Source organism: Pyxicephalus adspersus, chromosome 10 (genome assembly GCF_032062135.1).
Source record: "Pyxicephalus adspersus chromosome 10, UCB_Pads_2.0, whole genome shotgun sequence".
In the NCBI taxonomy this organism is placed as follows: domain Eukaryota; kingdom Metazoa; phylum Chordata; class Amphibia; order Anura; family Pyxicephalidae; genus Pyxicephalus; species Pyxicephalus adspersus.
The window spans coordinates 592,368-617,673 of record NC_092867.1 but is presented as its reverse complement, the minus strand read 5'-3'; the positions used below and the strand labels follow the sequence as shown (position 1 = coordinate 617,673).

The 25,306-nt window shown below is 49.5% G+C and overlaps 2 protein-coding genes and 1 long non-coding RNA gene across 5 annotated transcripts in view; 1 reads left to right on the top strand and 2 right to left on the bottom strand.

Moving 5' to 3' along the window:
* The first annotated feature begins 9,808 nt into the window (after window positions 1-9,808).
* ENO4 (enolase 4) lies at window positions 9,809-17,727 on the top strand. Of its 3 annotated transcripts, none has more exons than XM_072424675.1 (13): window positions 9,809-10,017; window positions 10,275-10,403; window positions 10,972-11,150; window positions 11,469-11,605; window positions 11,743-11,912; window positions 12,258-12,386; window positions 13,612-13,680; window positions 14,248-14,412; window positions 14,491-14,616; window positions 15,412-15,598; window positions 15,863-15,930; window positions 16,564-16,681; window positions 17,294-17,727. In XM_072424675.1, the coding sequence occupies exons 1-13, from the start codon at window positions 9,880-9,882 to the stop codon at window positions 17,371-17,373; spliced, it is 1,695 nt and encodes a 564-aa protein (XP_072280776.1). In that variant the 5' UTR covers window positions 9,809-9,879; the 3' UTR covers window positions 17,374-17,727. The 3 variants fall into 3 exon arrangements, with proteins under 3 accessions (XP_072280776.1, XP_072280775.1, XP_072280777.1); XM_072424674.1 differs by having other exon boundaries at window positions 11,740-11,912; XM_072424676.1 differs by lacking the exon at window positions 15,863-15,930 and having other exon boundaries at window positions 11,740-11,912.
* Window positions 17,728-20,407: 2,680 nt separating this feature from the next.
* On the bottom strand, window positions 20,408-22,261 carry LOC140339413 (uncharacterized). The gene is made up of 2 exons (XR_011922438.1): window positions 22,102-22,261; window positions 20,408-20,595 (listed from the first exon to the last, which is right to left on the bottom strand). It is a non-coding gene; the product is annotated as an uncharacterized lncRNA (long non-coding RNA).
* A 1,678-nt stretch (window positions 22,262-23,939) lies between these two features.
* The window catches only part of SHTN1 (shootin 1), a gene marked incomplete at its 5' end in the record, with an annotated part of 17,361 nt that continues 15,994 nt past the window's right edge, over window positions 23,940-25,306 (bottom strand). Inside the window, 1 exon segment of the mRNA XM_072424115.1 lies at window positions 23,940-24,097. Coding sequence (XP_072280216.1) covers window positions 23,952-24,097 — 146 coding nt within the window.

The window sequence follows — 25,306 nt, the reverse complement described above, 5'->3', positions numbered from 1 at the left end:
GGCCTCCATGGGGGGTATATAACGTGTGTACGGCCTCTATGGGGGGTATATAGTGTGTGTAGGGCCCCCATAGAGTATCTCCCCCCACAAAACAGGGGAAGTGCATCATGGGAGTTCATCTTCGTCCTGATTGGCTGAATTCTTCCAGCTTTTACCCCATGATGATCACAATATTATTGTAAGTGACTCCGGCTGTAACTTTGTGTTGGTATTTTATATTAGGTTGGTGGTGCAGAGGGGTGCAGTGCCTTATGAGGGGTGTATGGATTTCATTCAGGTGAGATAATGATACCCCGGATGGTAATAAGGAGACAGTGCCCCCACCTGGTAGAGCAGAAAACATGTCCTGCCTGTACCCTGCGTCACAGAGACGGCTGTGCAGAATCTCATATAGAGCGGCCATGGTGAAATTATCATTTCTGGGACACTAATTGCCTGGAAAAATATCTAAAAAAATTCTGATTTGTGGGAAGAATTGGGGGCATCATGTGCACTGCACCACGCTGTCCTATGGGAGGCGCCCTTCACATTGCTGAAATGTCTATTTAATTATTTGGCTGTATATCAATGAAAACTTTATTTCTGTGTTTGTCGATTCAATAAAGAAAATCTATTGTGAGCGAACCCAATGCAGGTGCCTGGCATTTACCCTGTGCCCGGGGTGTGCTGGGGCATCCGCACCAACTAATGAGGGCGATCGGGTACAGATCTTACACCCCAACTTCTTCCCCATGCACCTCATACAGAAATGTCATCTCTCCCTTTTTGGGGTTTTCTAATCGCTGTAATCATTTAGAAATCTCTTGTGAAAATAAAAAAGAAAAACAGTGAAACATCATTTATAAATATATTGGGGGGGGGGGGGGTATTGTAGTGAGCATACGCAGATCAGTGTGAGCATGAGCGCTGAAAGAGATAAATAAAAAGATAAAATCAGACAAATTGATGAGAAATACCCCGCGGCCTCTTCCTATGACTGCAGAATTTTCATTTTATGTTTTTTCATTTCTTTGTTTATTTTTCAGATGTGTGAATAATTCAGGTGAACATCGCCCAGCGCCGGCGCTATTTGTGGGTTTAGAAATCACGCTAACACATGGCATGAAATGATTTTATTATTAAGTGACGCGCCCTCCTCATTGTTTTTTAGGATTGCTGCAGCAAAATGTAACGGTCATAAAAAATTCTACCAAAATTTTCTGTGTGAAGTTTTTGTTGTAATTATTCTGCAGGAAACAATTTATGTGATGAATCTATAGGGAGAATATCCGCGGCCTCGGGTGAACAAATGATGAACAGAGGATTCACTGTCACTGCGCACAGAGAGAATAAACTGCAGGAAAATGGAAACTAAATTTAAATCTTTAAATCTTAAATTCTTTAAATGTAAAAATTACAACAAAAAACCCGGCTGGCTGTTTGAGATTTTTGGGTGTCACAAAATAAAAATAAAAAATCCTAAATTGTAAGCTCTTCGGGTCAGGGTCCTCTCCTCCTCCTGTGTCACTGTCTGTCATTTGTAACCCCTATTTAATGTACAGCGCTGCGTAATATGTTGGCGCTATATAAATCCTGTTTATTAATAATAATAATCCCCGTGGAGCCGCAGCTGTGGATTTTCAGCCAAACTTTAATTAATTAGGAATTTGAGGGACAGCGGAACCCCCCCCCCCCCCAACAGACCCAGGGAAAGTGCTGACCCCCTTGAGGTGTCAGGGGACAAATATCTGAGAAATCTTCGATTCCGCTGACCTGCTCAGCCCGGGCCGGAGACGGGGAGAAGCGGGCGAGCGTCAGAATGAAGGGATGGTGACAATCCCCATTCAGCAAACACCTGGACACCTCACAAAACATGACCAGCAGAACCTTCTCTTTGCAGTGAATTGAACCCGTCAGTTCTCCTTCTTGTCAGGAGCCCAGCGCGGCCGCTCCAAACTGACACAAGAGCCCTAATTAAGTGGAAAGGGCCCTTCTGTAACTGACCTGCCGGGACCTTTGGCAAAGCATTTAACGTGATTAGTTCAAACATTTTCTTTTGCTTTCTAAGTGTGAATAGAGCGGGAGGGCGGGGGGATTTGTGTGTGGCCCCCCTACCCATGAATAGTACACTTGTGGCCCCCACTTCTTGTAGGGAGATTTCTCCAAGGAAACTGAACGCTCTCCATACATAACACTCGGCATTGTGTCTGCCGGGAAAAGAGACGGACAAACCTGCATACAATATGTTGTGTTCAGTTGTGAGCCGACGCGGCCAACAGAGCATCAACAAACGCCAATTAACTGGTCGTGTAAAAGAGAACGGGCGGGAGGCTGAACCTCCCCGATACAAAGTCATGGCTGCAGAGAGACTCCGGATTCCTCCGCAAATCAGCAACATCGCATTCTGTGCATGAGGGAACGGCCTCGGAGGATAGTTGTGTTACTGCCCCCACTTCCTGGAGTGTAAGCTCTTCAGGCCACAGTCCTCCCCTCCTCCTGTGACACTGTCTGTATTTGTCTGTCATTTGTAACCCATATTTATTGTACAGCGCTGCGTAATATGTTGGCTCTATATAAATACAGTTTATTAAAATTAATAATAATGGTGGAGGATGATGAGGATGATGGTGGAGGATGATGAGGATGATGGTGGAGGATGATGAGGATGATGATGGTGGATCCTCTCTTACCATCTACACACAACACACAAAGTATACAAACATTCTTCATGTGTGCAGACAACATCGGAATAGAAATCACAGATCCTTATCGCCATCACATCTGAAATGTTCAACTTCAAAAGTCAATGCTACAAAACAACACAACGCACAATACAAATCCCACCGATTATTATATTGTCACCGTCTGATATAGAAAAATCCATTTCTGACAAATGAGAATAAAATGCAACACGTGGGGCAAATGTTTATATTTTATGGCTTGATATCAATTATAGAGAAATGTTACAACAATCTATACAAATATTTATATAATAAAACATTGATTTCTATTTATGTATTTCTTATATTGATACAAAACGTTATTATTATGGATGGGATGGATGGATGGATGGATGGGATGGATGGATGGATGGATGGGATGGATGGATGGATGGATGGGATGGATGGATGGATGGATGGGTACACACAGTTCCAATCATGAGATGATGTAAAATAATGGTGACGGTATTTCTTTTGATCGTCCAATCACAATGTGGGAAGTCGCCCCTTTCCCGCCCCTGCTGTGGTGCTGCTGGTGGTGTCCCCATGGACATTGTTGGGGGCCACAGTCATGGAGCACACTGCACAACCATGGGGGAAAGGAATGGATTGCTGGCAGTATTGCAGTTGGCTGTCTCCCGGCTCCTTGGTGCACATATATAATGTATGGGACCAGACTCCTATAACGCTTTATTGTCAATAAAGTGGACCTGTCATCAGATAACCAATGACAATGATCCCCCCCCCCCGGAGGAGAAGCATGGAGCCATTCAGGCATCATTCAGGATCGCCATTAGGGCTTCATAAAAAAATGAGAAATGTATTTTTGCATAAATTCAGGGAATTACCAATGTCTCCCCAATTGCAAAGGCCCTGCACATAAAGCGGTCACCAGCATGGGTGGGGCTGTGGGAACATGTCACAAGGGAATAATCATATTTTGTGTAGATCAAGATACAAAGTTACAATGTTGCAATGTGAAGAGGAGACTGAGGAAATGCTTCCTCCTGCCTGCAGCAGACTGAACACATCATCTCCAATGGGGAAGAAGAATCAGCCGACCTGCAGGAACAAGATGGCGACTTGGCAGAGACATTTCTGAGAATGCCAACTGCCTGGCTGCCCCCCGACCCAGAATGAAGTGCCGGTCAGAATTCAGGGACTCCGAAGGTCCAGAAATAACCGGATGAGCATGAAAATCGGTGAAAACGGCCTCTGTGATCCCTGAAAGACAAAGATTGAATCAAAGAGAATCATTCACCTGATCTGATCATGTGACCCTGAAATTGTTTCCTCTGATCACATTGATGGATTCTTATCATCGCTGTTTAGGGGTCTCTCCGCCCCTCCACTCACCCCAGCTTGGTTCTGTTTCCCCTTCCCCCACCAGTAATATTGTTCTGTATGGAAGATGCCCCCCCGGCCATATCTGGGGCTTTTAAGTCTGAATTGCCGGGCATATTAGAGGCGATGGGGGCCGGTAAATGGGCGATAATTCCCCTCCCGGCCAGGCTCTGCGCTGACCCTTCACCAATCACCAATTGCGCTTCTCCTCTCCAGCTGGGCCCCATCGTCTCCCCTGCGCGGGGCCACTCCAATTTCTGCCGATCCCCCACTGGGGGTACAATGAGGAGTCGGGAGGGTTGGCTCATCCCTGGCTGATGGGGGCAATTTTTTGTCTTAGAGTGGCAGCCTATTGTTCTGTGTTGGGGTGTCATGGTGCCCGCTGTTTTGGGGTGTCATGGCGCCCGCTGTGTTGGGGTGTCATGGTGCCCGCTGTGTTGGGGTGTCATGGCGCCCGCTGTGTTGGGGTGTCATGATGTTGGGCACCCCACCGCCCTCCTCCCATTTTGCCCCCTGCTGCCCCTACCCCACTGCCCCCCTCCCATAATGCCCCCTGCTGCCCCCTCCAGCTGCCCTCCTCCCATAATGCATCCTTGAGGTCACTTGGGGCAGATTTCTTTTTTGTGGGGAGTCCAGGAAGGAGATGATGTTCTGCGGATAAAGGGGCTGTACCAGAGTGGGATGGGGCCCAAGAGTGAGACCGTTAGGGGCCCCCAGTTTGTCTAAATCATTGTGTGATACAGAATAATATTTGTTGTTTATTTATCAGTCACATTACAAATGTTTTATTCACGCATTTCATCCAAATGTATTTGTTGCATTGTTGCTGCATAAATCAATCTACAGCCAGGCAACTGTGGCCCTCCTGTGCCTCTGGGGGCCCCTATAGGAGTCACATGGTCTTCTTAGGCTATCTGGTTACACCAGGTGATTGCCGTCACCTGTGCTGTGTTCAGGGTGAATCTTCCATTTCTGAAATAGGAGACTGTCAGGGTATATTGTCACGTCAGGGATTTGTTCATGGGGACTTGTACTGTTACTGACAGGTCCTCTTTAACCCCCTCTGCCCCTGTGTCTGGGGTATCTGTGGCCTCTGCCCCTGTGTCTGGGGTATCTGCGGCCCCTAGAAGGTCAATTTGGGGCAAAGTGAACAGGCTGATTGCTTAGGGCCGCTGGATTCCGGGGTCATCATTGGCAAATCCCAGCAGGGAAGATCAGGAATCTTCCTAGGAAGATCGGGGGCAGAGGATCCTCTCTTTTGTCTTTGGGGGGTTATTGACCTTGCCCAGAATTGCCCAGGCTGGGCACTTAGCGGGGGTTGTGTTTGATCCGTTTGGAAATAATTACCTGGGGTTGAATTTGGCTCCCCTTCCATGGCAGACTGTTAAGGGAGTCTGGGAGAAGCGCCCCCTAGAGGACAGGGTTTGTCTGGGGGTGGAAATGCTTGGGGTCTGTAGAAAGGGTGGGGAGGGCCCTAGGTACCCCTTTCCTCTATCACATGGGGTATAAGGGGTGTAGTAGTTTGTCATTGGGCCAGCACAGCCAATGAAAATGAAACTTAAAGTCAGCCTCCCCCAGCCGGTGACAACTCAGAGTCCAAAGCTTCCCGAGTACCCGGGGCCCCGTATACCCCAATGTACAGCTCATGGATTGGGGTTCTGGGGTCCATCCTGCAGGCCGGAGAAATCCCACTCAGCTCAGAGCTCAGCGTCCATGCTTGTACCCGGCCTGCACAGCGCCATCAGGGACCCCTGTGACACCACACCGACCCCCCACCTGTCTGGGGCAAAGTCCAGGTGAGTATTTCGAAGGAAGCCCCCCCCCCCTCCTCGTACCTTCCTTCCCATTCCAGAGCCCTGCCACAACATACCCACCACACCCCTGCACCCCCTGGTGTATATGAGAGGGGTCACTTACCTGCCCTCAGGACTTACCCCTGCCTGCACATGATATATTAATGAGTTATTATTGGATGGGGGATATAGAAATGTTTCCTCATTACACCCCCCTCGTACAATATCAGGACACTGCCGCCTGGGCTCGGGGCTGTTGGCGCGTTCAGCGGGTCAGGGTGACCTGTATGTGGCCCCTGAGAGATGTAAGTGAGGAGCTTATCTGATCTTCTCATTACTGGGATCTTTGTGTTAATGGGATTGATGGCTAAAGAAGATAAATCAATTTTACCAAGCACGCACAGCGAGTGCCACCGACACCGATCACCCACAGGGTCTGCCCCATAGAGGGCCGGGGTATGTCCGGGGGCAACTTACTGCGCCCCACCCAATACACAGAGTTATGTCAACCCCCTGAAATAGGAATCTTTTTCCTGGTGAATCTGACAGTGAGAACCCCGAGTTCCTGGGTCTGAACCCCCTATGTGCCAATTATGAGGGGCCCCCACCGCCCCTGTGCTGGGTTCCTGGGTCTGTACCCCTGCTCCCTGTGCTGGGCTCCTGGGTCTGTAACCCCTCTTTGCCCATTATGATGTCTTCCTTAAAGTGGACCTGTCCCCCCTTGACATAAAACATCAATCTCCTTGCAGACCCTAAGAGTTCCTCCAATGTGAGGCCAATCAGCCAGTTGGGGGCAGTATAGAGTTTTTGGTAAATTGTGAATTGTATAAATTCTTCAAATACAAATGGGTGAATGTCGGCTGGTGAAAAATGTACCATGGCACCTGAATGCACAAATGAGTGAATCCAGACACAAATCTTATACAATACCATTCCAAGGAATCTAATAAATATAAAATGGTGAATATGAAGTACTGGTGAACAGCGATTGAATGTGCTGCCAGAAAAATAAAATAATAACCCTGGACACATTCACAGATGTGAGTGAATGTTGTATCAATAAGCAGATTGCTGGAGATGATTGGATAGAGAATTTTTTGGAATCTATGATCCCTATGGAGAACAATGAAATCATTGGCTGAGAATTTACTCGCATTGGCTGTTACTAATGCAGCGGATTCATTCTCTGGATTCATCTGTGTCATCCTTGTCCGCTCAGGGAGTTTTGTTTGTTCATCCCATGTGAAAAAAATCTCCACTAGACCTAAAGTTAAATGAATCTGATTCAGGAGTCTGATCTGAGCCTATAGAGCCAGCGAGGGGCCCATTGGATGTGCTGGATCTCCACAATCCCGATTGTATGTCCAATCTATTGATGTAATTGGTGTATTGATCAGATAGAGTGAATGTTTCAATGTTATTCACATTTGATGCTTTTGATTGATGACAACGTCGGTGTATTTCTGCGGAATGTTATCTTGCAGGGTGTCAAATAATCGATTTCATTGTACGTGAACACGAGACGGGGACATCACAGGGAACGGGTGAGCAACCATGGCCCTGCACGGGGGATCTCTGCAGTGTTGGGGGGTCGGTTGGATGGGGGGGATCTGACCCCTCAGAGATCTGACCCCAGTGATCGGACCCATCAGTGATCTGATCCCCAGTAATCTGACCCCCAGAGATGTGACCCCCAGTAATCAGACCCCTTGGTGATCTGAACCCCAGTGATCTGCCATCTCAGTGATTTATTCCCCAGTGATCTGACCCCTTGGTGATCTGCCCTGTCAGTTATCTGCCCCCTCTGCGATCTAACCCCCAGTTATCTGCTCCCTCAGTGATCTGACCCCCAGTGATCTGACTCCCTGTGATCTGACCCCTCTGCAACCTGACCCCTCAGTGATCTGTACCCTCTGCAATCTAACCCCCAGTTATCTGCTACCTCTGTGATCTGCCCCCTCAGTTATCTGACTGCCAGTGATCTGAACCCCAAGAATCTGGCCCATCAGTGATCTTACTCCCAGGGATCTGACCCCCAGTGAGCTTAGTCCTCATTGATCAGACTGCCAGTGAGCTTCCACCTTGGTTATCTGACCTCTTAGCATTTTGCTCCCTCAGTAATCTGCCCCCTTTGGTGATCTGAACCCCAGATCACAGAGGGGGCAGATCACTGGGGGTCAGATTCCTTGGGGTCAGATCACTGAGGGGTCATATTGCAGAGGGGTCAGATCACTGGGGGTCAAATCACCAAGGAGGCAGATCACTGAGGGGGTAGAACGCTAAAGGGTCAGATCACCAAGGAGGCAGATCACTGGGAGTCAGATCAATAGGGATCAGATCACTGAGGGGTCAGGTTGCAGAGGGGTCATATCACTGGGAGTCACTGGTCTAGTGATCTGACCCCCAGTGAACTTGCCCCCCTGTGATCTGACCCCTAGGTGATCTGCCCCCTCAGTGATCTGACCCCCAGTGATCTGCCCCCTCGGTGATCTGCCCCCTCAGTGATCTGACCCCCAGTGATCTACCACTTCTGCAATCTGACCCCTCTGTGATCTGACTCCCAGTGAACTAACCCCCAGTAACATTCCCCCTTGGTTATCTGACCCCTCTGCAATCTGCCCCCCCTATAGTCCGGTGGTAATGGCCCCTCTGATTTCAGGGATAATGGGTGTCACACAGACACAGGGACCAGATGTTTCCTCCATTGGCAGATCGGGTAATTAGCGGCATCGGATTGTGATGAGCGGCGGCTAGCTGGCTCTCTGTGGTGGCGATGAATAGAATGAGATGGGGAGGGCGGTGAATGCAGCCGGTGAATGCAGCCGGTGAATGCAGCCAATGCTTTTAAGGTCGTTAATTGCGCTTTGGGATAATTATGACAATATTGCCGATTATTATTAACAATTAACTCTCCCTATTTATCATCCCCTAAAAAGAAACATCGCCTCCGCCCGCCGCAGCAAAATAACAGAGACCAGCGGGGTGCCGGACTGAGAATAGAAAATCCCCCCATTCACCCTCCTCAGTGAATGTCTTCACTGCATTCTATGTGAATCTCCCGCTGGGTCCCGGCTGACAACAGAGCCCCCCACACACAACGCTCAATGTTTCCAACCAGAAAACAGTTTGCAAACAAATAACTGGAAAGATGAACGAGACGCTAATTTCATATCATTATCCTCATTAGAATAATCACCGGTGAATGAACAAAAGATTCACCCACAGAACGGCGCTTCTATATTTATGTGAGGGGCATAAGCATCCCCAATGGGCAGATATTGGGTGTGTAAATATGGGGAACTGGGACCAGAAATCTACTAATACCAAATACAGCGCCACAGTATATGTCAGAGCTATATAAATGTATAATAATAGTGTGTGACTGTGGGGGGACATTAGAGTGTCAGCTCCTCTGTACAGAGATATGGTATATGTCAGAGCTATATAAATGTATAATAATAGTGTGTGACTGTGAGGGGACATTAGAGTGTCAGCTCCTCTGTACAGAGACTGATGGGGGCTATAAAAGACATCAGGTGGGGGCCCTGTATCTCGGGGTGGGGTTCCTGTGTACCTGGGGTAGGTAGGAGGAGATTTGTATTCTTGTCTGTGGCCCTCAATGGTATGATGGATCCTCTGGGGCGGAGCAATGAGTAGATTTGGATACGCCACCTGATTGGTGCCGCCATTATGATAGGTCTATGCAGAGCCTAAATGTCGGTACCGGAGTTCCCCTTTAATGCTGCGTTTATGTGAGACCATGACAGGTCAGGGGGAGGTCACGTGCTCCTGGCAGTAAATTCTGAATGATATCATCAGCACAAGCCCAGACCCCTCCTGGGGTATCTCAGCAGCACCTGGGGGGTATTTTGTGTCCCCCCCCCGTACAATACACAGAGGGCGGGGCTTTGTCTTCCCGCACCGCGGATTGGAAGGGGAGGGCGGTGGGCGGGGCGTATCGCAGTCTTATTGCGGCGTGAGCACTAGAGGTCGCTGTGCTGGTCTCCATGGTGACGGTCAGAGCGTCCTGAGGAGAAGAAAACATGAGCCGCACCGAGGGGAGCCGGGAGGAGGCCCGGAGCGCCGCCCAGTATTACCGGGGACACCGCATACCGGAGAGGGTGGAGGAGGCCCTGAACACCGGCTACCGGCTACAGCCCCCCGACCTGCTCGGGTACCTGGTATGTACCCCACTGTATCCACCAGGTCCAACAATGAACCCCACTGTATACCCCTCCCCCCTGGATCCACCCCACTGTATACCCCTACCCCCTATATATACCCCACTGTATACCCCTCCCCCTATATATACCCCCATTGTATACCCCTCCATGTACCCCAATGTATACCCCCTCCTCCTCTATATACCCCACTGCTGGGATGAATGAGATATCCTGTAGAGGGCGGGGCTAATGGCACATTCTGTCTTCTCTTTCAGTCCAATTACTTTGCAGAGCTGTCGATGCCCCCGGTGATCAGCGGTGTCCGCGGGAGGAAAGTTCTGGGTGGAGCAGGAAGTGCGGCCCTGGAGGTGGAAGTGTTCTGCACAGTGAGGAACAAAGAAAAGGTACCCCATACCCTGTCTATAGTATAACCTGCCCCAGCTGATTGCCCCTGCCCTGTATGGGGCCCCCTATAGGGTAAAATATTATCTATAAAGCTAAGTGTAAATGCTTCATATACATTATAGGAAATAGGATGTGGGGGGCAAACAATGCACCCCACTTGCACCCGCTGGAGGAGCCCCTTTTCCATACAAACTCCATGCAGATGGTGTCCTGGCTGAGATTTGATCTTGAGACCCCGGTGCTGCCCCCCACTTCCTGCAATGTTATTTATAATTACCTTCAGGCATTTTGGTATCTGCCAGTCTGTCCTCATCCAATGACTAACATGGAAATAGGATCCTCCCAGTGGGTGGGGTTAATATTTACCCCCTTTGTATGGGTGTACTACCCTGAGCTGCCAGGTGTGGTAAGTTTGGCTTGAGGCCATGTGACCTACAATCAGTGCCGCCATTGTACAGAATTATTGGCAGTGTTGGTGTTACCCATTCATGGCGGTCAGTGTGGGCGCCCTCTTGTGGTCACATGATGTGAGGGGTGCCTTTCTCAATATGTCTCTTCAATCTACAGAGAATATGCTCAACAGTGATCTCTGCAGACCCCGCGACTCCTCTGACCTGCCATGAAGCCGAGGAGAAGGAGAGGGCGATGTCGGTGGAGACAGCCATTGGATGGATCCGGGAGACCATTGGGCCCCTGCTAGGAGGGACACAACCAACTGAGCAGAGTGACATCGACCAGATATTAAGGTGCAGAACAGACCCCCCCCCATATAATATTATCTGTGCAGAACAGACCCCTCCCCCTATAATAATATCTCTACATATGGGACCCCCCACTTATAAATAATTCATGATAGTCCCACCCACTTATATAACACAACCTGTACTAGCCAATCACATTGCAGAAGTCAATATTGTGGAGGAGTTTAGAAAATAAAGAGGACATGTGATTGGACGATGCCCATATAGTGTTCAGGGATGGTAGGGATCCTTGGTGTGTTATATATCACATGACTCGGATGTCAGCGATATTCTGGGTAACCACACCCGGATTTTTCTTTTCAGTGACTTTTTCCAGCCAAAATTGGAGGAAGAGAGACGGCGGAGAGATAACGAACGTGATGCCGCGGCCTTGTCCACCAGATCTGCCCCAACCCCTCCAATCTCACCTGCAGCCGGCAAGAAGAAGGGCAGCGGAAAAGGTGGGTAGAATGGGAAAAAAAATGAACCCCAGGGGTTTATAAATCTTTTCTTCACTTGCTCCCCTGGTGGCCGTGGTGACACATTACACAGATGCCGTTCTGTAAAATTCTGTCTGAATTCTCATTGGTCTCAGCAGGTAAAAAGGCGGCTGCAGCAGAGAAGTCGATTCCTCCCGCTGACCCTCCGGAGCCGGTCATTAGGGGCAGCCTGGCAGTCAGTGCCGTGTCCCTGGCGGTGGCTACGAGCGCTGCGATCCTCCGAGACGTCCCGCTGTACTCCTATGTATCAGCAATGAAACACGGAAAGGTCAGTGCCTGGCTGCACTCTGATTGGTTGGCATTGTCCAGGAATAATTCAGGTTTCGTATCATTCGGTCAGCCCAAATTATCAGCGCCTTCCTCTGGATCCACCGAAACTTCTGTAGAATAATCACCCATGTGGTTGGTATTTCTCCTCCATCCCTGGGCTTTGTTTCCTACAAATAATGGTGCCGGAGCCATAAATTATTATTATATTTATTATAAATAAACAGGATTTCCATAGCGCCAACATATTACGCAGCGCTGTACTGGTAGCTCTAAATGACAGATACAGACAGTGACACAGGAGGAGGAGAGGACCCTGCAACTAAAATCTCTTTTCTGCTCACAGCCACCCAGCGAGGTGACGATGCCGACCCCTCTGATCACCATGATGAGCTGCGGCAAAGCTTCTCCCGGAAAGCTAAACCTGATGAAGGAAATTATGGTGGTCCCCCGACCAGGCCTGACAGCTCAGCAGGTTGGACCCCAACTCATTTATATGTACTGCACCGTATATATCTCTAACCACTCCGCGTATATCCCTCACCGCTCCGTATATCCCTCCCCGCTCCGCGTATATCCCTCACCGCTCCGCGTATACCCCTCACCGCTCCGCGTATACCCCTCACCGCTCCGCGTATATCTCTCCCCGCTCCGCGTATATCCCTCACCGCTCCCCGTATATATCCCTCCCCGCTCCGCGTATATCCCTCCCCGCTCCGCGTATATCCCTCCCCGCTCCGCGTATATCTCTCCCCGCTCCGCGTATATCCCTCACCGCTCCGCGTATATCCCTCACCGCTCCGCGTATATCCCTCACCGCTCCGTATATCCCTCACCGCTCCGTATATCCCTTGGCCTGGTTCCCATGGTAAATATTTGCCGGTTGATGCAGAGTTAATGTGCGGTGAGTGAATTATTGGCTTTGTTGATATGAAGATGGCAGAGAATTTGATGTCCTGTATGGCACATTTGCATGTTCTGACCTTTACAAAGAGGCTTATTGATGTTTAGATTCGGCGTAGAGGTGAGGGGGGGCGCAGTGCCTGCGGGGGCGGATTTGTCCTCATTTTTACTCATCTTCTGTATATAATGAAAGGTTTGAGTGATTTTTATTCCTCTCACTGAAAAGTAAAATGGGACCTCAGCTAACAGCACAGGGAGGGGATCTTTACAGTAAGAGCAGCTTGAGGGATCTGAACCCAGCATTCTATTGATGTGGTGGCTGCAAGGAAAATAAATGTTGTCACCCAGCGACAGGAAGTGCAGCTCCTGGGTGCATAGCAGCCATTTGGCTTAATGCGTGGTGTGCAACCATAAATGTAAAGGGGCCTTAGTGTAACTATCCGTGTGTGGAGAGGCCGGGGAGCCCCCCAGGACCCTGCCGGCTGATCATTCAGACACCAAACATATGGGACCTGCAGCCACCATTGTTTAAGGGGTGTGGCTTTATATAAAGGGTGGGGTTTTGATGAAAGTGGGTGTGGTAGCCCTTGGAGGCGCACAGATAACCTGGGGGTCATTATGTAGGTGAATAGGGGGTCCGGGCATTTAGGGGGTCACATGGCGGTTATAAAATCCCTGTTATTAGATTCAGACATTGCGGTGACTTTCTTTCCCAGCAGGTATTCTGTTTGTTATGTTGGGACTTGTAGTTCTCCAGCGACCTGTGTATCATGTGACTCGCTCTGCTCTCTCTGCAGGCTGTGGATTTGGCCTCCTCCCTCCAGGCAGAAATAATAAATCAGATGGACGGGGTATGTAAGGGTGGGGTAAGTACACCAGACTGACCGGACAACCCCGGAGGTTCAGCTCCTCTGAGGTGTGACATCAATACAAGTCATTGTCCGTTACCCAGGCCCCCCCCATGAGACCCGAGAATAAGGGGCTCCTCCCATGAGACCCGAGTTAAAGGGCCCCCCCCCCCCATGAGACCCAAGAGTAAGGGCCCCCCCATGGGATCCAAGAGTAAGGGGCTCCCCCCATGAGACCCAAGCGTAAGGGCTCCCCTATGGGATCTGAGTAGAATCGTATATTTTCATCCTATAGCTGTATAATCAGACAGATCCTATAGGTTGTGAAGGGAGTGGATTTCAATCCTTCTAACCAATCAGGAGAGCCCTTACTATAGATTCTTTAGATTGTACAATCCAATTGAAGGTGTGTCACCCTAGGTGTGTTTCTGGGGGTGCAGGTGAATCATACACACGGATGAAACATTGCGATGAATCCATACAATGGAACGTTATTCTCCACCTATCAGAGTAAATGTGAAATGTCAGGATGACGCCCTCTTCAGGTGGGAGGAGGTGTTGCACTGAATCATTGTGTAATTGCAGGCGTGGTGCACCAGCGTGGCAATGCCGGGCTGTTTGGTATTCGGAGCTGAGCGCATGGATCAACCTCTGGATTTAATGCGAGGAGCCTGCGAGCGCCTGGGCCTTCAACTCGGAGGAGACGTTTATGTAGCCATAAATTGTGCTGCCTACGAATTGATGGACGAGGTAAGTGGGCAACAGCTCCCCCTGATGGAAGTGCAGAGGTTATTTCAGCTTTGTCCATTAATCGCTTCCTTCTCACAGAACAAAGGCAAATATGAAATCATCGGTGGAGTGTGGAAGAGTCCCGAGGAGATGGTGGATCTGTACGTGGACCTCCTCGGCCGGCACCCCGCCATCGTGGCCTTAGTGGACCCCCTGAGGAAAGAGGTAACCAATCACTGAATATTGCCCCAGGGTGGACTCTCCTACCGGCATGGCAGCTCCTTGGGTGTATTTCTTCACCAAAATCTCTGCCACGCTGCTGCCATATTTGTCTCTTCAGCCTGGACCCCGATAGATGCCAGGAAGTGGCCCCTAGGTACCGGGTTATGGGGGAGGCCATAGGTGAGCACCAGGCCTTCCTATATATAGAGCACTGATCACTTCCTGTCACCTGACTTCCACTTCTACCACAAACACCTAAGGACTTGCGCCACATCACATCAGTTCTGATTCTAGATGGGGGTACGTGTGGGGGTATTACAGGCCGCTGTACAAGTTGCCCCCCCGAAGTCCTGGCGTCTCCCCATTCCTTGTGGTTCTCTTTAGGAATATCATTTGTTAGACTTTAGCCCCTTATTTGTTGGTGATCACTGGGGCCACGTGTCCCCTTGCCCATTCCTGAGGGGGAGGGGGGGAGATAGGACACAAGTGACACTGAGCTAAACACACTTAAAGCCCCACTCCAGCCCTCCTCAATGGGGGGGGGCAGAACATGCTGTCTGTGCTTCCATTGGTCAGATTTATCTTCCCAATATTAAGGTGTCACCGGGGCAGGAAGTGATGGGACTTCTATGTGATGGGGACAAAGGGTTAGAGCGCATACACCTGCACATTGTCAGGTGGGTACAGATTGGACCAATCACCTGTCAGTATCTGTTGGGGCCATCCTCCTAAGCAGCAGTCACATGGGGTGGATTTGGTTGAATATTCCGATTACAAGACTTGTCTTTGATTGGCCAGGATGCTGCGCAGTGGGAGGCTCTGGGAAAAGCCGTCAGTTCCAGATGTTATCTAATCGCAGATGTTGCATCAAAAACTGCACCAGGACCGCAGCGAGGTGACCCCGTCCTATCATCTGGAGCCGTCCTCAAATACACCAATCACATGACAATCTCTGATCTGCTGGAGGCGGTGCAACTGATGGAAGGTGAGAGCAGACCAATACCACAGTGGGGTCACCAGGAAGTCACATGAACACAGGGGTCAGAGGCAAATGATAAAGCACCAGCCAACCACCCCCACACCACCAAGCCCCCCCCCCTCTGGGTGTCACCATCCGGTACTAAAGCCCTCCCCATCACATTCTAGAGCCCCCCTCTTGGTGTAACCATCCGGTACTAAAGCCCCCCCGTCTCGGTGTCCCCATCTGTTATTCCTCTCAGGAAGTTGTGCGCATCTTTTTGTTTTGCAGGACAGAATCGGGTGACGGTTTTGGGGTGTCCACAGGAGGAGAGTTCAGGGAGCAGCGTGGTGGATCTGGTATGGATCAATACTGTGTATATACAGAGGACCTGCAGGGGGCGCTCCATGTTCATGGGGTGATCAAAGCAAAGAGATTATTATATACTTAAAGGGCCACAGAATGTTCTGTTATGGGGCCGGACTGCGTCCCTGGGTTGGGATTGGCCCCCTCCAAATCCCTGACAGAGCTGCCGAATTCAGTAGTGATGTACAAAGGCCGTGGCTCCCTTGTGTCTGTGAAGTATGCATAGGCAGTAGAGATGCACAGAGGTGGCTGTGGCTCTCTTGTGTCTTTGATGCATACATAGGCAGTAGAGATGTACAGAGGTGGCCGTGATGTATACATAAGCAGTAGAGATGTACAAAGGCCATGTCCCTGCAATAGGATTGGCTTCCTCTAAATCCCTGACAGAGCTGCTGAATTCAGTAGTGATGCACAAAGGCCGTGGCTCCCTTGTGTCTTTGATGTATACATAGGCAGTAGAGATGTACAGAGGTGGCTGTGGCTCCCTTGTGTCTGTGATGTATACATAGGCAGTAGAGATGTACAGAGGTGGCCGTGGCTCCCTTGTGTCTGTGATGTATACATAGGCAGTAGAGATGTACAAAGCAATGCATGGTACCCTCACACGCCCTTTTTTGTCTCCACAGGCCGTGGCTCTGGGTTCGCGGTTCGTCATGTTGGGCGGGTTGCTCCGAGGGGAGAGGACAGCCAAGTATAATCGTCTGGTGGCCATAGAAGAGGAGTTGGGGCAGATCGGGATGCTGGGTAATAATGAGTCCTATTTTCTCACACGGGACACTCGGGGAGGCTGCCAGTAATTAGAGATGCATTGTGTCCACACTACGGCCACTATATCGCAGTGCTCCTGTTACCTGTTCATTCTGTGAGCCGGGCTCATGTATGTTATATGACACGTGTGGAGGATCCTCCTTTGTGTCTTTAATATCTCTGCGCCAGGTTTCTTTGTTTTTGAGCCTGGGATTCAGCGTGGCCCTTTCCTGGAAACCCCCAGTGGCTAACATTTCGTGTGCTCCGTGTTTTTTTGTTATTTATTCATAAAATCCCTCAGTTTCCCTTTTTCCCATCTCAGAGCTGCTGATCTCCTGCAGCCTTGATGCAGCCACTACCTGACAGAGTGTGGTCACCCTATAGCAGGAAGTGCCCTATAAAGTACTTTCATGGCAGGATCCCCAGGAAAAGTTTTATTGGAATTTGCTGATAAAAAATGTTGAGAATGAAATCAAGTTAAATGATTCGCTTCCCCTTTGATCTGGACATAATAATGAATGCGTCCCCAACCAATCCTGATATTCCCGTGGCCTGTACTGACTTCACATATATCGGTGATCTTATATTCTCCTATTTCCCCCCCTCCAGGCTTGCACACCACCTTTGACTTCCCCATGTTGTGGCCCTCAGAGGAAATCTGTAATACAGAGACCAAACCATCGCTGTGACACCACAATAGCGGACCATGGCAGCCACACCCGTGGAGGCAGCGCACACTGTTCCCGCCTTTCTCTGAACTGCCAATCACTGAGAAATAAAAGGAAACAACTGATTGGATGGCGGCGATAATGGAGGAGGGAGGGGGAGTGATGAGATTCCATCTGCTGTATAATTTATATATAATGCCCCTCATCTATCCCAGGGGTCAGACCCCTCCCCCCTCCTAAAACATGACCCCGCTCATTTACCTCAGCAGGGGCAATGATCATCAGCTCTGCCTTGTACCCTCCGTGACTGCTGAATCCAGCACCACAAAGACTCCCAGCTGTTTCCTGTACTTCATATTGTGTATAAAAAATACTTCAGGTGAAACATTCCGTGGCCTCTGCAGTATGTGTGCACCCCCAGGATATCTGCCCCCTGAGTGGGGTATATCTGGGGAATAACTGTCCCTAAGAGCACTTACCACAGTCACTTACCTGGGTATCACACGCCTTTGCCACGTCCTGTTATTTCAGCCACGATTTGTCCTCCAACATGGAGGTTCTGCTGCCCTCTGGGAGGCTGATGGGGATGACAACCAACCTCTGTTATGTCCTGGGAACAGGTAAGTCTCCCTTGCAGGGTCACAGAGCAGTGAGGCCACATTACCACCAACACCACGCCAGATAGAAATGCCCCTTTTGCCCCCCCCCCCCCCGACACACCAGGCGTATTGATGGTAAGTGGCCACCCCACACCATCAGATCGGTAGGAGGGGATGGGCCACCCTCACCAGGCGATGCGTCAGTGAGCTGTACTGTGCACAGCCATCACACATTGTACAAAACAAAGGAGAAATCCAATTGGTAATTCTGACTTTAATTGTCAAATCACAAGCACCGATTCAAGTGAATGTAAGAAACGTGGCTGCATTCACAAAATCATCGCAAAACAATCAACAATATTCACACCCATGGAACGTTCTATGAGGAGAAATGGAGGGCGAGCGCCGGTCACATGGGATGGCGCAGTTATCAGACACACACAGCAATGAAACACACACAATAATCCAGTGTAAAACGTGAAACGTGGCCTGCAACCACCCTGCTGCGACGGTGCATGCGGAGGAAGGTGCGGGGAACTGCAGAGCTGGACAAAAGCTACAGAGACGCAGCTTCCACTATACAGAGGAAGGCGGCACTGACACAGCCCCATGTGGAAAACTAAAGCAAAACTTTTTATAGGGGCCGGAACGTGGCAGGAAACGCAAAATCCACAGATCCTGATTTATAGATCTTCTCTGGAAATTCTCAGAATAATCCACCAATCTATGAAGAATCACCAGATCACGGATCATTACCGATTTTATGGATCACTGAAGATTCGTGAACTGGACAGCTGACCACGCACTAGGTAACCCACAGCCACACAAACTGATCGGATTTACAATAAGTTGTGCATGGAGATGAAGACGTGGCATCCATGTATGTCACACGCATGTGTGGAGATGAAGACATGCTTAGCGCTTCCGGTGTGGTCAGTCCTGGAGTGTCATGTGTGGCTGTCACACAAACCATGTAATAAATAGTGCAGAGGTCAAAGATGAGGATTCCACTGGGTGGAAGAATGGAAACAAAGACACAGAAATCTGGTTTACATTACATCGTAGTTGGAAACGAAGACTAGGATTCCACGTATGGCAGACTAGTGTAGATATGAAGACGTGATTCCACGTATGTGAGGCTCATGTATTGAGGAGATGGAACACGTGGATTCCACATATGTCAGACTCGAGTTGAGTGGAGATGAAGGTGTGCTTTCCATGTATGAAAAACTCGTGTAGTGTAGAGATGAAGGCGTGGATTGAATGTAAGACTCGTGTTCAGTGGAGATGAAGGAGATGAAGGCGTGGATTCCACATATGTCAGACGCGTGTAGTGTAGAGATGAAGACGTGGATTCCACATATGTCAGTCGTGTTGAGTGGAGATGAAGGCGTGGATTCCAAGTATATCGTACTCACATAGTTGAAAGCATACTCGGCACCTCTGAAGAGGACAGCTCTGCAGTGCCACGTGTGGCCATTATAACGTGTACTAACTATGCATGCAACTGAACTAAACACAGGGGTGCTCTATAGGAGGGGAAGGGGGGGGGGGTTGGCAGTGCTGGGCTCAGAGGTTCATCACCACCCAGAACCACAGCGCAATCACGTGGCATGCTTTTTTTGAGATCCATGCAGCCCAATGTATAGGGAGAATCACATAAATCATTATCATACAAATAACCCTCTCCAGGTTGAGGGGTTTCTCAGTAAATGCCACATGTGGCTGCCATTGCAGAAGAATTTTTTGCAGACCTCACAGCAGCGTGTTGCAGGCGGCCTCCACATAAATATAAGGAGTGAAACTTCCGTGGATGGAATGGTGGGAAGTGACACACAGTGAACATGTGTCCTATCTATAGAACCGTCCCGGCCAGTTCACTCAGCAGAATGACATGATGTGATAAGTGGAACCCCACCCAGGTCCCTTGATCAGAGACATCACCATAGGACACGCCCATCTACATCAGTAATAAAGAGTCAGAGTGGCACCAGGCCACATTCACAAATGGGTCAGATCTGACAAACACCAATAGTGGCCCAGACACGGGAGGACCACCGGCCAAAAGCAAGGTAACTGGAGTGCAAAGCATTACAGGAAATTCTGCAACCTCCCCACCCCACATTCCCATTCACCAATTCCAGTGACCGGACATTGAGAAGACCCTGGTAATGTTACATCAGATCTAACGTGGATTTGTGAATCTGCCCGTGGTTCTAATAAACCCATAAATGGGCCAATGGGATGGCGGCATTACGACAAACCAATCACCACACTCAGCGCTTCCACACACACAGCCGACACCAGAGAACGGTCCGTGCTGGTGACAAAGGTGCAGTGCAGGTAGGTGGACTGTACATTGTGCGGTGCCTGGGCCCAGGTGTGGCACAGTTCAGGCACCAGGTGAATAAGGGTGGTGGTGGCACCTTCCTGAGGTGGACAAGAGGATGTGGACAGAATTTCTGACATTTAATGTCCTTACTAACAATTAGAACTGTCCTCATCCTTCCCCCGTGGGTTGGCTGATTGTTCACCATTAACATGGCCGCCGCCACTGTGTTTATCCTGCAGTGCAAAGCCCAAAGCACTTCCTGTAGCCTCTGACTTCTCCGCCACGGCTGAGCCACGCAGAGCCTCTGCAGACCTGGAAATAGAAAACCTGGTCAAACTCCAATCACATTCATCGGCTTTGTGGTATTTTCTAGAAGCCAGTCCCATCAGTCTCTGTACAGAGGAGCTGACACTCTAATGTCCCCCCACAGTCACACACTATTATAATACATTTATATAGCTCTGACATATACCATAGTCATATACCATAGTGCTGTACAGAGATCACTGAGCCAGTCCCATCAGTCTCTGTACAGAGGAGCTGACACTCTAATGTCCTCCCACAATCACACACAATAATATACAGAAAAGGGGAACTCCGCCCAGCCTTCAGTACAGCTTGTGTTAGCAACTCCAGTGAGGATTTTACACAAATCGGAGGAGAAATTCTCAGAGCCCCGGAGACGAAGGGAAAATCTACCTAATCCAAGATTCCAGGGTGACGAGGGAATTGCCCCATTCGGGTCACCATCATGTCTACAACATACATTGATAATACACCAAGATTTCCACCCAGATCTTACCAATAACAATCCAGGGATCCTTTATTACCTGTTATCCAATCACATTATCATATTATTAAAACTAGTGAATGATTCACTGATATCTCTCATGTTTCTGTCTGATGGGGAAAATTGTGAATAAATGATGAAAAATGTTCACTGAGGGTCTCCTGCCAAGGGAAGGAAGGAAAGGGCAGCAATCAGCCAATCAGATTGTACTGCTCTATTTATGTCTCCGTCCAATCAGCAGGCAACTAATCAATAAAAGGAATCTCCTCCCAGTCTGAGTGGCCCCTGAAGTGCTTTCATCACAAAGATCTCACCTGTAACATGTGACCTGACAACCCAACCAATCACATGAGAGAATTTGTAGAACTACAAGTCCCAGCCCTGCTATGTCTGTGGAACTACAAGTCCCAGCCCTGCCATGTCTGTAGAACTACAAGTCCCAGCTTGCAACCATCAGGAACTTTTAGCATCTTTTCTATGTGGACTCTCCATTTATTTATAATTTTCCTTTAAAAGATAATCCCCCCAGACACCCGACTCCCCCCCATTCAGTGTGCTGATTGCCGTCTTTTATCCCCCTAACAGCCGTGACTGGCGGCTTTTCCCAGAGTTTCCCGGCAGATATCGTCTTCCCGTCTCTTCCGCTGTACAATCCACATTTCTGGTTTCCGTTTTTCTGCCTCATTTGTGTTAATAAAGCGGAACAAAAACACAGAAAGAGCACAAAAGGCAATCAGAGGTGGCGCCCCCTGTGTGAAGGGTATCACCTTACACAGATACCAAATCTCAGAGAATTCTGGGGGGTAACAAGCCCCCCCCCCCAGTACTCACCAACAAAGGCAAGAGCTGCATGGAGTATGTAGATGTGCAAAGTCCCAGTGTGAGGACAGAAATAGCCTGGAAATTCAGTTTTATATCCCTGCTGGATGGGGGGTTAGAGGGCTGATATCCCAAAATATTACCCCAATTCCCCCCTCTTATTATCACCCCCCTTCCCTGGCACAGAATCGCAGGCCGAGCTCACTTACTGAGAAGTCTTTCCATGGAGTGATTTGTCGGCGCTTTGCGCCTGTTGCCCCAGATTTGCGCACTGCACCCCGGGATCAGCATTTCTCGTCTTCTGCCCGAGGGGCAAACTGGACCCTGAGCCCAGGACCGGCATGGACTTGGATTCAGTGGAGGTCAGGGGTCCCGCTGGAGGAGGAAGAAGAGGACAGGTTAGGTGATGGCCGCCATCTATAGGAGGGCAGTACAATAATATTGGGAGAAGGGGGGGTGGGGGCTACAAAAAAAAAAAAAACAATAGCTATGAGGCATATTTGGGGTCCACAGAGGGGGAAGCATCTCTATCCCTGTGGGGAATCACGGGATCAGATCCACCAATCGGGAATCCGGAAGCCGGTGGATGAGCCGGACACTCCCAAGATTTACAATGCGGATCACAAGGAACACATTTGCACTCCTCGGGGGCGGGACCCACAGACAGCAGAGCATCCAATCAGGAAATCCCAGCCTGTGTGAGAAGATGAAAATACTCAGCAACGCACCTGGCGCACTCTACTACAAATGGTGGGAAAGTTATAAATTGCGGAGATTCTGGACTCGCTTGTATCAGACGGCTTACACCTTGGTGGGCAAAGTGCCCAACGGAAGCGCTACTCAACTCGAACCTAGAGGCGTATTGCGGCTCAATTTCACCTGCTGAATCTCCTAATTACTGCGGCTAAGATGGTAATAGCGAAGGCCTGGGGGTCGGCTACTCGGATCATAGCTTACAGATTCTGTCTCCGTATGTATGGCCGCTCTGCATGGAATAATATATCGGGTTCAGGTTCCTGTCACAGCCAATCTTCCCCTCTTGGTATAATTATCACCCCACCATCCCTGTGCTGAGTTCCTGGGTCTGTACCCCTCTGTGCCCTATATTTGGGGCTCTCACCATCCTGGGGGTGAACACGTGATCAGAGTGTATACAATGATTGTATAGGATGATTGGTGTCCGGGGGGGATAAGTGAGCCTGTGTAGGGTGTATATTGGGCATCATGGAATAAATCTTCACATTCACCACTGTGTGAATTATTCCCCCATCTGTAGAGATTTCAGTGAAGATTTGAGTGCTTCTCAGGAGACCAGGAGGTTCCTTTCACAGATAAAATACTTCACACCTCGCCCTGTGCTGCCTCCCGGTTCCATTGTGTGCCAGACAATGGCCGCCCTCCAGTACTGAGAGCTGCACCCCCCTGAGGCACTCAAGGACGCTCCGAGAATTGCGCCAATACCTGGGGGGAGGGGGGGTGGGCAGAGACGAACTTTACCCATTATGGGGGCAGCTGATGATTCTGGCCACCCACCTACCTACAGGACCGGGCAGGGCCCATCGGCCAATTAAAGACGAGAGTGGAAATGCGGGAGAACAGAGAATATTATCCCCTACCCCGGGTACAAACAATGAAATCCAGAAATGTAATGTGACACAACGAGCACATCGCATGCCATGCACAGCTTACTGTCACTTCATCCTCGCATCCTGCAGGTGGCACTGCTGAGACTGGAGGCTCCTGCTGATAACAGTATGGGGACAGATCAGAAGGGACACAATATCAGAGGGGTATTCAGGGGGGGAAATTGGGAAACTTTATGTAACCCCCCCAAAAAGCCATTTCTCCTATATAATTTATATTTATGTCCTCTGTTGGGATAATCATTGGAAACGTGTTGTTGTATTGGATCAAAAACTGCAAATTCTGCCAGCTGATCCTTCCAGAAATCCCAGGAGCAGACAACTTCCTGTACCCAGGATCATTTACATTGTTCTCAGCAATCCCTGTAGGAATGCAGGAACCCCCCACTTTACCTTACTGCTCAGACTCTATAGCTTTACAGTGTGGCCTTCAGTAGGTCCAGCAGGGGCCCCACTTTGTGTCTCACCTCCTGGGCCAGTTTCTCTGCTCTCTCTCGCAGGTCCTTCTCCATTTCTAGGCTGTTCTGTAGATCTTCATATTCCTCCACCGCCAGGACAGACACTGCAGAAAAAAACGGCCAACTGTCACTCATACTGCACGTGTTACCATGACACCCACCCCCTGCACCCACCTATCATAATGGCTGCCTATCTGGTGACAGGAGGTTGCAGTTCCATCAAGTTACAAATATCTGGAGGCACTTTTTTTCATGAAATAATACTAAAGTGAATCACCCATCTCTGTCATCCCAATCCATTCTACCCCCCATTGGCCACTACTTCAAACCCAGGCTCCTCAGGAGGCTCCCAGCCATGGATGACCCCCCATATGTCCCGGGGACAATGCCAGCTGTAAGACACCAATGGACTATTTACTGGTCCGTATGGGGGGGCTATCCGCCCCCATTGTGTAAGTAGTGCTCTTCTCCTAATGACCACCAATAGAATGGGGTGTTCTTCCCCTGACCGCCAATGCAATGGGGTATTCCTTCCCCTGTCCACAAAAGCAATGGAGTGTTCCTTCCCCTGACCGCCAATGGAATTAGTCCCCTTAGATCTAAAATGATTGGTTCCTCTGGGGTCAAAAGGTTGAGAAAAGTTGCTCCATGGTGACTCCCTGCACACAGCTGGACCTCCGATTGTATTTCTAGGGTCACATGATCCAATCACAAAGCCATATAAAAGATCAGAGATTATAGCCGGAGGACCTGATAATTATTTTAGGGTGTTAAAATGGTGCAGGAACACTGATCTACCCACAGGGGGCAGAATTGTGCCTGGGCAATATTTCATACAATGGCCTACTGATGATTGGATTGTACAGACAACACAATCAAATGAGAAGGACTCAGAATTCATCAGACTGCCAGGTGTGATCTGGGTTGAGGTTCTGTTGATTCTGCCCTGGATATGATTTCTGGGGGATTGGATGAAATAATTGAACAGATCAGCTGAGCTGTGTATGGTGGATGTGACCACAAGCCACGTATTGGTGGCACCACGAGGAAGAGCCGAGGGGAGGATAACGATCGGGGAAATTAGAAGGTCGTTAGAACTCCTTATCGCGCCTGCAATCAGCTCTGAAAAGCCAAACATGAGAGGGGGGCAGGAAGTGGGCAATCGTCAGAAACAAAAACAATCACCGCCCCCCCGATGGCTGCCAGGCCACTGAGCGCCTTCATCACTTCAGCAAATTTCAGGGCTTGCTGGATGAAATGTGCAGCAATTAGCCGAAGTTTCTAATCCTATTAACCAATCAGCTGCCCCCGAG

Bases quoted from the DNA above. Each gene is read 5' to 3' on its own strand.
- ENO4 (XM_072424674.1), top strand. From the start codon at position 9,880: ATGAGCCGCACCGAGGGGAGCCGGGAGGAGGCCCGGAGCGCCGCCCAG. The intron at 11,151-11,468 runs GTGCAGAACAGA...TTTTCTTTTCAG, and splicing joins GACATCGACCAGATATTAAG to TGACTTTTTCCAGCCAAAAT. The intron at 16,682-17,293 runs GTAATAATGAGT...CCCCCCCTCCAG, and splicing joins GGGGCAGATCGGGATGCTGG to GCTTGCACACCACCTTTGAC.